The sequence below is a fragment of the Ceratotherium simum genome, chromosome X, assembly GCF_057802395.1.
Source record: "Ceratotherium simum simum isolate JZ-2026a chromosome X, ASM5780239v1, whole genome shotgun sequence".
Lineage (NCBI taxonomy): Eukaryota > Metazoa > Chordata > Mammalia > Perissodactyla > Rhinocerotidae > Ceratotherium > Ceratotherium simum.
This window is the reverse complement of record NC_141940.1, coordinates 124,514,132-124,529,796: the sequence shown is the minus strand read 5'-3', so window position 1 is coordinate 124,529,796 and position 15,665 is coordinate 124,514,132. Positions and strand designations below refer to the sequence as shown.

At 41.6% G+C, this 15,665-nt stretch overlaps 1 protein-coding gene across 1 annotated transcript in view; it reads left to right on the top strand.

Moving 5' to 3' along the window:
- The window catches only part of LOC101400125 (steroid sulfatase), a 106,674-nt gene extending 91,799 nt beyond the window's left edge, over positions 1 to 14,875 (top strand). The window contains exon 10 of the mRNA XM_004440747.3: positions 11,790 to 14,875. Within this exon, the coding sequence (XP_004440804.1) occupies positions 11,790 to 12,163 (374 nt within the window). The 3' untranslated portion in view covers positions 12,164 to 14,875. The remainder of the gene's footprint in view (positions 1 to 11,789) is intronic.
- Positions 14,876 to 15,665: the final 790 nt, after the last annotated feature.

Below are 15,665 nucleotides of genomic sequence, written 5' to 3'. Positions count from 1 at the left end.
CCTAAATATTACAATTCAAGCCTTATTTTCCAAAAACTTAGAGCTAGAATTCTGTTCCCACTCTTTTCAAACATGAATCCCTTTTAACTTTTACATATGTCTTCTCTAAAATTTAATAATTCTATAACTATAATGTAATAATTCTATAATTTAGTTGTCTCGGCAAGTTGAATGGCATGATTTGATTATGATCTGATATCATTATTCCCATTACATTTTAAAAGAACTCACAAAAGCATTATTATAACATGGATGACTTTTTTTGCATTAAAATGGAAATTTTGAGTTAAAATTTCCTGTACAATATCTGTTAAGAGTTTTGGCCTTAATTTTTGACGTATGAATCAATGTTATTAAAAATTCAATGAAATGATAACTTGATTTTATGGGTAAACTTTATCTTAGAAGGTGTAGATACTTGGCTCCAGGCTTTTGTTTCAGATTTTCGAGCTGATGAATATAATCTGTAAAATAAATGCTCACATTAATGTGAGAAGCCCCAAAACAGCTGGTCATACAGAAATCCATGGGATGGCTGTGGGCATATTCTGGAAACAATGGAATATAGTACATAATTAATAGTTCAAAGTATTTTCTGCCAACACATATGGAATCTTGACATCATCTAGAAAAAAATGTCACTTTTATTTGAAATTTTGTGCTTCTGTGAGGAAATGGGCTCTTCAGGAAGTTTCGAAAATGGGGTGAGGAACGGGGCACTGACATTATTGCTGCCCCTGGAGAAAAATGTGACCGTCCTAAGGCTGAACCCGTAGGGCCTCATAAATCCTGCCACGTTTTCAATTCAAGTTTGTTGGAAACTTTTTTCTGTGATTTAAAAATAAAAATCATTTTAAAAAATCACAAGAAGGAGGAGTAGGATAATATAATTCATTCTAAAGGAATGTGTTCATAATCCAGCTTTTTAAAAGGTACTTTCTTTCCAAAATAGAGATACGTAAGATTTAAAATCAAAACAGCATTACCATGGTAAGGAAAGAGAAATGCTTGCTTTGTTCACTATTTAAAACTTCCACGCAGTTAAAAATTTAATTTTGCCTCCTAAATACACCTAAGAAAAGAGGGAAGATTCTAATTACAGCTGCTTATGGCTTATGAGTTAACCAGTGTAAGAATAGCTTAAAAAGAAGCATACATATTTCAAGGGTACATTTTAAGTCGTAGGATTTTTTTTTTTCTTTTTGAATACCTCAACCACGTGTTGCATCCCACAAGCTTTTGGCCTTTCAGGCATTCACCCAGTAATTCTTCTCAGCCCAGGAGCCAGAGACAATATGTGTACACGTAACTGTAGCAACACATGGTAACTGTGTCCCAGGATGGATGGAGTCTGCTTTGGCAACTTAGGAGGGGTGACATAGGGGGATGGAGAAGGCTTTCTTGAAATTGTTAAGGTTTTATTTAATTTATTTAATCTCATTGTCATTCAGGCTCCTCAGTAATGGGCTTAACTTCTCAACCATTCATTTTCTTTAATGGAAAAAAAACCTCATAAATGGATTTTGTTTCCTCCAACTTAGTCTATTAAACGGATATTTTCGTATGGCGTTTTGTATTACCTTATATACAGTATTAGACAATTTTTGAGATAGACATCTACTTTACTACTAAAGTTTTCATATGTCTGACCTAAGGTTACATTAATATCATGGATAGAAAAAGTGCCGGCCATGACTTTCGTTAATTTGCTACAATGCAAACTTACTTCCTTACAGAGACAAAATAAATCAAAACTGAATTTTCTTCTTGGAATACCAAAAGAAAAAACAAGCAGTGTTTCTGAATGCTCAAACACTTTTCGTCATTCTTAGCTCAGCACGTAGCTTTCTCTGATCTTACCATAGGTCACTTCTTCTGCCCTTTTTTCTCTTACGTACCCAGTTCTACCATTTCATTGATTTTCTACAATATTTTGCACATCTCTTTTCTTTGACTTCAACAAGGGGCATATCTCAGTTGTCCCAATAGGTCAGCTTATGTCTTTAACCCTCGCCTCATTTACCCCCATCTGCTTTCAAACTTGGTATTTTCTACAGAGACATTTTAGTTCTAACCAAGGCATGTCGTATTTGATAACTATTTGTCTTCTTCATCTTTGTATCTTTATACAAAAATGCTTCATAGGTGGTTGTATACTTTCCCCATGTTAATCTCTTATTCTAGAAATTTGTCATCTTTTTTATGCAACCATTGTATATCTTTTGAAGACATACTTTATGACAATAAACCCTTCCATTTGTTCCATGTCTACTGTTTATCAGACACTCTACTAAGCACTTTACATTTTTTTTTTTTCTGTGAGGAAGATCAGCTCTGAGCTAACATCCATGCTAATCCTCCTCTTTTTGCTGAGGAAGGCTGGCTCTGAGCTAACATCTATTGCCAATCCTCCTCCTTTTTTATTTTCCAAAGCCCCAGTAGATAGTTGTATGTCACAGTTGCACATCCTTCTAGTTGCTGCACGTGGGACGTGGCCTCAGCATGGCCGGAGAAGCGGTGCGTTGGAGCGCGCCCGGGATCCGAACCCGGGCCGCCAGTAGTGGAGCGCGCGCACTTAACCACTAAGCCACGGAGCCGGCCCTAAACACTTTACATTTGATATCTCTTTCAATCCTCATAATTAAAAGAGATTTTGATTATATTAGTATCATATTTGGCTGTGAGTAACAGAAAACAAAAAGTAACAGTAGCTTACACCAGAGGGACGTTTATATCTCTATCTCATGAGTGAAGTGTAGAGGTGGATGGTCCACAAGTCTCAGGAATGCAGACTCCAAGATCCCCTTCACCACCTGGAGGATGCAGCAGCGTCCTCTTCATGCTGAATGATGGTAGTTTCCACCTAGGGGGAGCACGATGGAGGAATGGATGGAAAAGATGAGAGGAAAAGGGTGCATGTCGGTTATCTCCCAAGGAAGATGTCCGGACTCTCCCAGTTAAATCTCATAGGCCAGAAGTTGGTCACCTCTGCACACCCAGCTTCAAGGGAGGCTGGAAAGTGGAGTCTTCATTGTGGCTGTCTGAGTGCCCAGTAGCACTCGATGACTGTGGAAGCTGGGAGAACAGCCAACGGTCTCTCCCATCTTATTTCTCCCATTTATAGATCGGGAGACAGAGATGTAGGAAGTCACATAATTGGCATACAGTAACAGAGTTGATGGCAGAGTTGAATTTGCAACCAACACTGTCTGCTTTCAGAGTCTGCCCCTCTGTTAATGGGGACTTCTTCACTTAAGACAATAAGTTCTTTTACTCACAATCACAAAGATAATTCTTCCTCCTGCCCATGTCTATGTGGGCATCCACAACTCCCTGGACTGTTTCTGGGATTCATCCATGTCATCAAATTCCCTAAGTACAGTCATGCGCAGCATAATAACTTTCTGGTTAACAATGGACCACATAGATGACGGTGGTCCCATAAGATTAGTACCATATAGCTTAGGTGTGTAGTAGGCTATACCATCTAGGTTTGTGTAAGTACACTCTATGATGTTCGCACAACAACGAAATGGCCTAATGACACATTTCTCAGAACATTTCCCCATTGCAAAGCAACGCATGACTATATAGCCATCCTTGGGGACGTCAGCTCTGGTGTTTCCTCAACTGGCTCCGTCCCTGATCCACACCCTCTCAACTGCCGTCATGTCCATCATCATGCCCCTCCATGGACATTCTTTTCTGAAGGCACAGTGACTTGTGCTTACCACACTAATTCCTTATGTCTGCCCATTTTTCAATGCCAAGAGACCCCGAGATAAATGTATTTCCAAAGTCTCTGACTTCCTCATGCATTTTTCTGCCATTCCCAAATGTCTCCGTGCAGGCTGGATCTCTGTCATGCTGGGGGCTGTGTTGGGCACTGAATGAATTTAGACAGGATGCTCTGGCTCCCAAAGAGAGTCAGTGGAATGCACCAGGCTTCCTGTCTGCCCACACACAGGCTTTCATGATGACAGCTGTCTTCTTCCCTCTCTTTCAGTCCCTTCCTGCTCATCTCATCATCTCACTTGTTTATTAATTTACCCAACAAATTTTTATTGACCATCTATTCTATGTCAGACACTAGGTACCGTGCATTTAAGAGATGTGAGAGAGACAGTTGTTGCATTCAGAGAGTGAATAACCTAATGAGAGAAATGGAGTCCACAGATGGTGATAGAACTTAAGGGCTGAATGCATGGTGAAAATTGGTGAGAGGAACACTGATAATATCTGGCTGGAGATTCAGACAGGCTCACAGAGGAGGAGTTGTTATAGGACCTTGAAGGATGGGTAGGATTTCAATACACAGAGGCAAAGAAGGGAAGGGGAGTTTGGTGTGCATTGTGTACCCACTTTGTACCAGATTATAGATTTCTGTCCCCTAATATGCAAAACCGAGGCTTAGTCAAAGGGAGTGTTGTGCTTTTGGACACTCAGGCATCAATTGGTGGAGGTAAGAATGCTCTAAATCCTGCCTGGATTTGAAGCAAGTGTTCTTAGCCACAGCCCTTAGCCACTTTCTCTTCCTTCTCACTCTTCATATCATGCGTTCCCATGCAGCCAGCCGCAGGAAGCGGGCAGGACTTGATCCGTAATCCATTATCCCAGTGCTGTATCCTGGGAGGTCTGGGCTATGGAGAACAGGTAGGAATGAGCCTCCAGGGTAAAGAAGAGTACCCGGGTCCACAGTGCTCTGGGATTATGTGTGTGTACTGAGGTAGAAGACACTGGTGCCCTAGGGCGGCTCTGGGTGGGGCCGCATCATAAGATCGTGGGGTCTAAGAAAAGAGCTGGGGCATTGGTGTAGGGTGGCTGGCTGAGGATAGGGAAACATACAGAATGATGTTTGGCATGTATGGCGGAAGCCAGGAGGTCACCATGGGCTTGTGGACCATGGGATGGATTTTCAGACATCAAGTTCAATAGAGGACATCAACATGACTGAGGGGGCCAGCCTAGGGACCCTTGGGTGTGGGTCCCTCACAATGGGAAAGCAGAACAGTATTTGAAATGGTTCTTGAAGAACTCCAAGATGGCGGAAGGAAACACTGCCAGGACTGAAAACCCAAAATGTCTGCGTGTGACTTCTATGATATAGACATGGAATCCTCCAAGCATGTAAAATAAATCTTGCCAAGACTAGCAGTTGAACAACATTCATCAAGGGAAGTCTAAATCTGAGTGATAAATTAAGAGCCAATGTGTTGAGGCCATTTACATTTAGTTGTCCATGTTCTTTAAGAATCTTTAGTGGAAAAAAAATGTCTTTAGACGTGCGTTACAGTGGTAACAGATTTAAGAGCAGACGGAAACCAATGTGTTTGTCGCTTAGATTGACTGCAGCTTTATAGTCACAGCTAACGCATAGGTGGCCTTTAGTATACACCCGGTACTGTTCTGAGAGCTTGACATACAGGAACGAATTGTTAATCCTCACAGCAGTCCCACGAGGCAGATACTGTTATTGTCCTCACTTAACAGAAGAGGAGACTGGGACACAGAGAGGTTAACGGCCACGCTCAGCATCACACACTAGGGAATGGCAGAGCTGGGATTTGAACCCCAACTGTCAGAGCCTGGAGTTAAATGTGAATGCCAAGACAAAGGGCAGTAGAGTTAAAGCAAATAGTACCAAACAAGCCGCCAAAACATGAAACGCTTCTGAACTCAGATCAAAGATGTCTACACGCAGTACTGGTCACTGCCACAGACCCACACGAATACTGACATGAAGTGAGATGTGCTTTGAAAGGTGGACTGGCATCTGTTGTGCAGAGTTAAGCATCTTCTGAATGTATCTGCAGAAGGCGCTTCCAATGCCTTCGTGAATGGTGTTGGCTGCAGAGTGAAAGGAGCAGAGTCTGGGTGATTTTTTATACCCCAAGAGAGGTCATCCATTTATCCCTTAAGGACATCCCTTTAAAAAAGTTCACCCAAGCCCCTGCCTTCTGACCGCTGCATTCTCCCTCTATCTCTCTCTTTCTCTCTCTCTCTCCCTCCCTCCCTCTCTCCCTCTCTCTCTCTCTCTCTCTCTCTCTTTCGACTTACCCTATATACAAGTCTCATGTAGCAACATCAGGCTAAGTAAAGACATCATGTCTAACTTTCATAAACACATCACTGCCCCTTGGAACAAAGGAGACCCTGAGCCCATGCACCACCCCCCATCTCCATTGTATTTTGCTTGGAACAGCATAGCAAACACATTTTCTTATGTCTCAGGCTCATCTATATGTCCATAGTTCTGTGGCACATTTTCTCTCCTTTAGAGCTGGTAGTTCATTCACGTCGGTTATCGCCAAGTCTTCAAGACTTATGGTGGCTGCATATCTCAGTCCGGATTCTGATTTATTTCATTAAAAATAAAATCTGTTGGGGCTGGCCCAGTGGCACAGCGGTTAAGTGCGCCTACTCCCCTTCAGCAGCTGGGGGTTCGCAGGTTTGGATCCCGGGTGCGCACCGGCGCGCTGCTTGTCAAGCCATGCTGCGGCGGCGTCCCATATAAAGTAGAGGAAGATGGGCATAGATGTTAGCCCAGGGCCAATCTTCCTCAGCAAAGAAAACAGGAGGATTGGCATTGGATGTTCGCTCAGGGCTGATCTTCCTCACACAAAAAATAAATAAAATCTGTTTGGGGCCTGCCCCATGGCATAATGGTTAAGTTTGGCATGCTCCACTTCGGCAGCCCAGGTTCATGGGCTCAGATCCCAGGCACAGACCTACACCACTCATCAGCCATGCTGTGGCAGCAACCCACATACAAAATAGAGGAAGATTGGCATGGATGTTAGCTCAGGGCTAATTTTCCGCAAGCAAAAAGAGAGGAAGATTGGCAACAGATTTCTCAGGGAGAAATAAAAAAATAAATAAAAATAAGATTTGTTTCATTTTATAGTTTAACTCTCAGATATTATCTGAGTATGGAGACGCTAAGTTATACCATAATAACCTTTAGCCCTGAGATCTCAGGGGTTCGACCCAGCAAAGGTTTATTCTCACTCCTGCCATATACAAGATTTTCTCAAGCTGGGCACCACTGACATTTGGGACCAGGTACTTCTTTGTGGTTGGTTGGGGGGGCTGTCCTGTGCATCATAGGACATGGAGCAGCATCTCTGACCTCTACCCTCTGGATACCAGTAGCAACCCCATCAGCCCCCAACTGTGACAACCAAACTTGTCTCCAGACTTTACCAGATGTCCTGTTAATGGTGTAGAGGTGGGTGTCTAGGAGGAAGGGACTCAGCCATCCTGAGTCACTCGGGGGACCACCCTGACAGAGGCTCTGTAAATTGCAATGTCACCAGCAAAAGAGATGGCTTTTCTGTGCTTTGGCCTGGGAAAGATGTGTCACATTCTGCTCTTGTTTGGTAAGAACTCATCACAGGGCCTCACCTAACTGCAGGGAAGCTGCGAAATTTGCAGGAGCAGGTGGGTTATCTGGGGACTCCATCATCTCCAGGACAGAGGGAAAAATCTTATTTTTGTGGCATCAAAGTTTTAGGTTGGGAGCACCTTTCTTCATCCTGCATAGGTTAGAAACAGGGGCCAAAATTGCGCTGTAGTGATGTGTGACATTTCTGCTCATCTGCTGTGGTGCAACATTTATACTTGCACACAAGAAGAGTTTTCCCAAATCGGCTCTATTTTCTCTCATACGGTGGCACTGAGACTTCTGCAGGGCAGCAGCTTGGAAATTCAAAGGGGCCTAGAATGGAGAGTGTCCTGGGGGCCTGGATTCTGCGAGCTCTGTTGAGGGCTGCTACTGCTGCCAAATCCAATATTCAGGATGCAGCGCGAGATTCCTGTCTCATCATGAGAGGCCCGAAGCACCCAGGGTCCTTGGGATAAAGACGAATGCAGCCTTGAGGACCCTCTCCAGGAGGACATTATTAGATTTGTAAGGAGCGGAGCGTGATCCGACTCGAAAAGGTCAAGAAGGAGCATGTGCTGCATAGTGATAGTGATTTTTTTTTAATTTTAGGACATAACTAAATTTCAGGTTTGACGTTTCAGCTCCTTTCTTTCCAGAGAAGCAGTAGCGTTGCCATATGCACTTCACATCCTCTCTGCTTTTCTCCTTGGGACCACGTCTGCTCATTCTTGGGGCTTCTCTGCCAAGTGGCCCCAGAACTCCTTCCTGTGGCTGAGTTCCTGTAACCTGGAAGTAATCAAAGTCACAACAATTTTTCCTGTTCTGGGATCATACGCCCCTCAGATCCCCAGGGAACCCCAAAACCACGTGATTCAGCTTGTCTCATAGCTTATGTTCATTTTGATGAAATAGTTGTTTTAGGATTATACTTGGAAGTTGCTGAATCAGGGTCTGACTTTTCTCACTTAAGTTCTATTTGCCTTTCTATCAAAGGACTATAAACTTTCTTTTGTGAATTGAATCATATTTTGTTAGTGGTGATTTTACATAAAAATGTTTCACCAGATGGGTGGTGATTTTCAGTGTTTTGTATTACAGTGACACGGCAGTAGTCTAACTATAATATGTCATTGACATCTTTGCCTGTTAATTGTGACAATTATTTCTCTTAATTTTTTTAAACCTCAGTAGAATATTGTTCTCATCACTGCTTAGAATACTTTTTAAAAAATGTCCCATTTAAGGGGCCGGTGGTATAGTGGTTAAGTTCGCCTGCACACGTGCTCCGCTCTGGCGGCCTTGGGTTCAGATCCTCGGTGCACCCCGACACACCACTCATCAAGCCATGCTGTGGCGGCGTCCCATATAAAGTAGAAGAAGATGGGCACAGGTGTTAGCCCAGGGCCAATCTTCCTCAGCAAAAAGAGGACGATTGGCAACAGATGTTAGCTCAGGGCTAATCTTCCTCATCAATAAAAAAGAAAAAAAATGTCCCATTTAATTTTTCTGTATTCTCACTATAAAATTTAATAATAGTTTCTCCAGATCATTGGATCTCAGTTATAAATGAGTTTAAGATCCCATTGTGGTCAAAAGATATATCTGTTACAGGGGTGAGAAAGAAACAATCTTTTTTAGAGTAGACTAGAATTTTAACAGTAGAGAAAAAATATTTTTTAAAAACCCAACATTTTCCTAGTATATTGAGAAATCCAGGATGAAATACATTATCAAAATAATTTTGGAAGACAGAACTAAATATCACCTATTGGAAATGTGAGATGACATCAGGTGCCTCCTATTTTATTGCATGACCAGGATTTACTCTTTTCCTTTGAACTGACGCCTTTGAAGATGTCCATACCTGGGTTTCTGGTGAATAACAGAACAGAGTCCTGAAGTAAGTCCCCATATCTTGTGAACCTACAGGCGATAAAATGCAGTCCCACTTCTCTCATTTGAGCAATTCCAACCTGCTCCAAAGAACTACTATGGAGAATAAGCAATCTATCTTTTTATAAAAAGTTTTAAAAATTCAAAGTAGAAGATAAAAAGGCAAACACCCGTATAGCATAGCAAACAAATCTTCAGGAAAGTCAATTGTTAATTCTACACTCATCCGAGCTACGTAGCAACACCAGTGCTCTTCCCAGGCAAGAATGCCCAAGGTTTACTGACTGGCCTTTCAGTCGGTCTTCCAGTTCACATCTGGGCAGGATTGAGCTAAGGCTGTAATAACAGAATCCATGTGAGTGGCTTTCAAAAGTCAAGTGGGAGATACAGGCCCTTCAAATGAATTTGTTCCAAGAGCCTGCACTCTCTTGGGGTTTTAAACACACCGAGACTTGACTCGAATGTCAAGTTCGAAACACCCTCCAGATTTGCAGCACTCAGAGAAAGAGCAGAAGAGGCTTCTTCCCACACGCCTCTCTCTGTAACAGCCTTGCCCCAGCCGACCCTGACTGAAGATGGATTCTAAGTGGCTGCAGTGTCACAGAAGAGGCTTCTAAAGGAAATCTGTCGTCTCTGGGAGGAAAGGGGAATGAGAGGAGTTGATGTGAAGAATCTTAAGGTCACCCACTTCCTTTTTAAACTCTGCTACAGGCAGTAACTGTGTCCAGGAATTCTTTCTGCAGCATAGCGTGTCTGCACGTCAGCCTGACTTGTCTTTAAAAGGCAGATGTGCGGAGCACGTGTAAATTAACATAGACGTTATGTCCTGCCTCTCGCAGCGTTGACTAAGCCACAGATGGAGGCATCCTGTTACAGATCCCCTTCAATAGAGTCATCAGTAACATATCCACGTTGCTTGTGATGTTTCCTAGTTCTTCCCCAAAAAACACAAAGAGTCTTGCGTTCCCTTGAATAAGCTTGTCTGAGGTCACGGGCTCTTTGGGGACTACACAGACACCCAGAACAGTTGTTTTACATTGATCCCATTAATTTATTTTGTATTTGGACCAGTTGGTCACTAAATACCTATAATCACATAAGTCACCATTGTCATTATACAAGCAAATTATCAAAGCAAATTAAATAAGTGTGTGATGCTACCTAGTGGGAAAATCTCTATGATTTTATGTCAAAAAACTGTAAGGATAATGCGAAAAAGGACGTTCACATTCCGCACCTAATTCCAGTTGGTTTGTGGACGTTAATTCTCTGTTTTTATCTGCCACCTTTTCATACCCAGGAAGCAGTTTTTAGGCCTCTATCAGACGATGTTTGATTAGCAGTTAGCTCCTCCGAAAGTCATAATATTGTGGAATAAACAGGAAATCAATTATTTCATAATTGTTTGAAAATCAATTTTTTCCTAAAAATTTGAATATTTGGGGGTTTAATGGAACACAGATCTTACACTTTAAAAACTATTTAACCCTCCTACTCTTGGGTCAATGAATTCCCCTAATTTGGAATTTTTAACACCCTTATTAAGGTATAATATACAGATCATAAAATTCCAATTGAAAAATTTTTTGGTAAATGTATAGAGTTCTGGAACTCTAGTCACAATCTAATATGAGAACATTTCCTTCACCCCCAAAATATCATCTCTGTTAACCATCTGCAGTCCCTCCCCATCCTCACTCCTAGACTCTCTTCATTCTGGGTTTGATACATTTGGGCTTTCTCAAAACGGGGAAAATAAAAGGTGAACTGAGGTCCTAGCTGGTTTGAGATTGTTCTTGATGGCTCCTTGTGTGTGTGTGTGTGTGTGTGTGTGTGTGTGTTTGTGCACACGTACATGTGCAGTTTTATCATCTCTCATGTACATGTTAGCATTGAGACTGCCTCTGCCTTCCGTTTTGTTTTCTACAGAAATACAGGATACAAGTTTAAAATGTTGAAGTTTGAGTGGAAGAGGTGGCACAGCTAGGAGCTTATAATCTGATAGTCAATATATATTTATTGAGTGTCTGCTATACATTCCCAAGCTCTAAAGTTTATTAGCCTAAAATGACAGTCCTGTTTGAGTTCTGTGCTCAAACAATGAATAGGCTTTTTCCTCTCTGACCAGCACAGCATGGCCTAAGAATTTAGGGACTGTGAAAAGGGAAGAAGGAGGGAGAGAGGAGAGAGAGAGACTCTGAATAAGAAGATAATGCCATGGTTCTAATATGTCTAAATTTGCATCATGGCGGCTATCACTTAATCAGTTGGATCTTGTATTCTTTCGCAGATAATAATGCATGTTTTTTGTTTTGGGGGTTTTTATTATGCTATGGCTCTTACTCTTTGGAGCCTTAAGCATGAGAAATACATACATTTCATCCACATTTGAATGATAAATTCTTTGCCTTCTTAAAGCACATAGCAGCGTGATTTCTGTGCATGATCTCATGTGTGGTGAATATAATGACGCTTTCCACATGACACGAACTTCTGTCCTTGTAAACCGCAGGCACGTCCATCTGGAAAGCCTTTTTCTTCACACCCAAGTTCACCCCCGAGGGCGCCAATGGATGCTTTTCTACACACGTGTGTTTCTGTCATGGGCATTTCGTCACCCACCATCACCCACCTTTACTCTTTGATATTTCCAAAGATCCGAGAGAGAGAAACCCAGTAACCCTGACGACTGAGCCCCGGTTCCAGGAGATTCTGGACGCCATGCAGCAAGCCGCAGACCACCACACCAAGACCCTGCAAGAGGTCCCCAATCAGTTGTCACTGGGAAACATCCTCTGGAAGCCATGGCTTCAGATGTGTTGTTCCTCCTCCGGCCTATCTTGCCAGTGTGACCGAGAAAAACAAGATAGAACAGTGAGCCATTAGCCATTGTGCGTCTGGGGCCAAGAAAAATGCTCGGTGCCCGCTCCAGCTCCTCCATTACAGACGCACATTGGGAACGGCACTGGGTTAAAGCCAGCTCTGTCAGTACCTTGGATTAGGATCGATTCTCTATCTCATCACCTGAAGGCTCCACCAAGAGCCCCACAGTTACCCCAGAGAAAAAAATCAAGGTTTGCAGTATATAGAGAGACAAATGTTGACTTATGCCTTCCATGGCCAAAGTTCTTGGACTCACTTAAATGAGATAGAGGGCATTCCAATGAGTATGTCCAACACCAGTGCAGACGGATAGTAGGAAGGTGCAAAAGGTAAGCTGTTCACCCCTCAGCAAATGTCTATGATCAGTGGTATGAGGCGTCTTTATTCCACAATCTGATGTGAGGCAATGGCCCACATGATTCCCTTAGTGCACCAATAAAAGTATTCTGTTTAAAAAGTGTTTAGTAAATCTTAACATATGCAGCTTGATAATGAATAAAGGACCATCTTCTTTACCAATAATAGATGATGGTATGTTCCAATTTAGTTATTGGAAGGCAATTATTATCGGTATTATTTAAAACACATATTAAATGCTATTGAAGATATTTATATATATTTTTATATACACAGTTTATCTCTTTCCTAGAGAAGGTTAAGATATTTAAAATACGGAACTAGAAGCTTATCAGTATTTAGGTAAAAACAATAGAAGCTCACAGATAGGTTTGTTTGTGCAATGGACTTTTTGTGAAATCCTTCAGGAGCAATAATGCCAAGACAAATCTTACCTGTACGGATTTCCATCCCATAATTTGTAGTATTATATTTGGTTTCTACTGTTTCTTTGATGACTGGAAATTCTGAGCTAGAAGGCCATTTTGAGGGTGCTACAATTCAAGGAATCCCTCCCAACATAATTCAGAATGAATGGCACGGAAAGTGTGGTATTTTGTTGGGAAAAAATAACACTCGCAAGCAGTCCATGATCCATACGCATGAGGGTGATATCTTTATTTCTTGCAGAATTTAATGATGTGAGAACAGTACTTAATGTAAGTGCTTTGTTTTGTGTGGTCTTATCCTGTGGCTGAGAAATATCTATGTTTCCAATCTGCAGTGAGATGTAGGTTTTGTTTTAATTCCATTTCCCCCAACCTCAGTAATTAAGGGATAAGGCATAGCTGGGTCACTGAGGAGATTGGCTGAGAGTGGCACAGCTGGAGAGAATGCCGAAGTCTGAACCACCAGCCCCTCCCGAAGAAAGAATTCACCTGTGTGGAGAGTGTTCTTGTCACCCCTTTAGACGCTGTACATCCTGCAACAATATCACGTGGATTCCTTTAGTGATGGGTCGAAAGGGACTGCCGTCCATCTGCCTACCATTAGTCTCGTCTGTGAACACGTCTGAGCATCCCACCTTCGCCCCTCGTTTGTTCAATTCCAGGAGAGTACAGATAAGTGGAGTCCCCAGACCCCACGTGGCCCAGTGGAGAGAATGTGTGCTGCGTCCTAGACTTTCTGACACTGGACTCTAATTTCCTCTGTTTCTCACTGAAGAATTTCCAAGATCCAACAGCATTTCCCCACTTCCCCTTTAAGGTCTGCTAGTTCAAATTTTAATCTTTGTTTTCTTTTTCTTAAAAAATAGAAGTGAGTTTTTACCCTCCCCCGGGAATGGTTGAAAGTTGGAAAGCAAATAGGATTCTTATTTCTAATGTGGATTTCTCATTCGAGAAATTGCCAAAAATCTGTCGTATTGTTTTAGGAAATATTCTTGTTCAAGAGCGCGCCAGCGTGTTAATAATGTGTTAGGATTATTGCTGATCTTATTGTGGAAAAACTATTTAAAGCCACTATAAGGAACTTATGTTTTAATATGATCATGTTTACTCTAAGTTTAACATATTCTAGGCACATGCACTTTCAGAAAACACTTTATGATGTGGGAATGTGTGTTGGAGGATTGAATAACTTGAAGCACTTTTATAGATTATGTGAATACATATTTATGTATAGAATTAATTGTTTAATCTGTACAGTGTTAACAGCAAATGAAGGACACATACACCTCCAGAGGTAAAACAAACTTTAAAATATTTGCTTCAGAGTACCTTAGATCACCATTATGTTTCAGAGGATTTGAAAGTCAGGTTTATTGGCAATAACCATTATTATCTTAGATTTCAAACCATTTACCATGTGAAAGTTTTGGTTGGAATGTACAATAGTAAATATGAATTCTTTTGTCCAAGAGAGACCTAACCTTCTTTAAGACCTGGATTTCTTACAAAGTGGTAAGGCATAACTACTTGCTTTCAAAGCATCCCCTTGGTATGACCTCCTGAGGTGTATGTCCAAACCTTTGTGGGTTTTGAAGCTTTAAACAAATTATCTAAAAAAAAAATCTTTATATTCCTAGCATTTCATAGATGTTACAAGCTAAGCAGTTAGTAACACATAGACAGGCATTATTTTACAAGGTCAGTAACGCTGCATGAAAAGCAAAATCACAGCCTACGTATCGAGGTAGTTTAAAGGATTCAAGAAAGGAAACAGACGTCAGATTTGCCCCGAAGGGCATACAGGGAAAAGTAAAGAAACAGGAAAAGTATTTAGCCCATGTCTGAAAAATGCTATCTGTAAAGTGGTTGTATCAGGTAAAGTTTTCTTAGAACTTTGTTCTAATGTTAATGCAAAATTAAAATAAAAATTTCCTTGGCAATTAAAAATTCTGTGCTCTGATGCCATGCCTTGTCACATGCTTCATGTCAACAAGCGTGTGGAGGGTTTACTGTGTTTCGGGCGTGATGTTAAGCGATGAGGAATACAAGTTTCAGTTCAACAGATATTTCTTGAGTCCCCAAGGCTCCAGAGAGAGAATAAGAAATGCAGGGATGGATGAGAAATAAAATAGCCCCTGACCTCCATGATTAGAGGGCAGGGCAAGGTCAAATTACCCATTACACACACTGCCATAGGCCTTCTCACGGCTCACAAAAAATACCTTAACATCTTTTAAAATTAGAAGAAAAAAAAATGAACTCTTGGGGTTGAAGACCATATTCGCATCTGAAGCAGCACAGTCGTAAAATAGAATTTTCGTATGTCTTAATACGTTTTATGTTTTTATGTAATATGTCTTTATCTTAATATCTTTATATGTTTTCCTTCGTGGGCCGATGAAAGCCTTAATAGACCCTGCACCCAAGTGAAGTGAAGCAGATATTTGGAGCAAAGAAGTTTAAGGAGTCTAAATGTTGATGCAAAAAACATTGTTCTCTCTTCTCTGTCTCTCGACTGGATTCCTTAGGAAGTTGGAAACACAGTCAGGGTAAACCACGGGAGCAGTAAGAAGGAGAAGGAAGCAGTGCAGTAGCACTAGGACTGCGATGGGCTCTCATTTGGTCCAGCAATTCTGGATAAAAGCTAAAACATGTCCCTGGGGAGGCGGCCAGACAATGGATAATAGCAGGGAGAGAGAGCGTGGACGAAAGATGTTCGT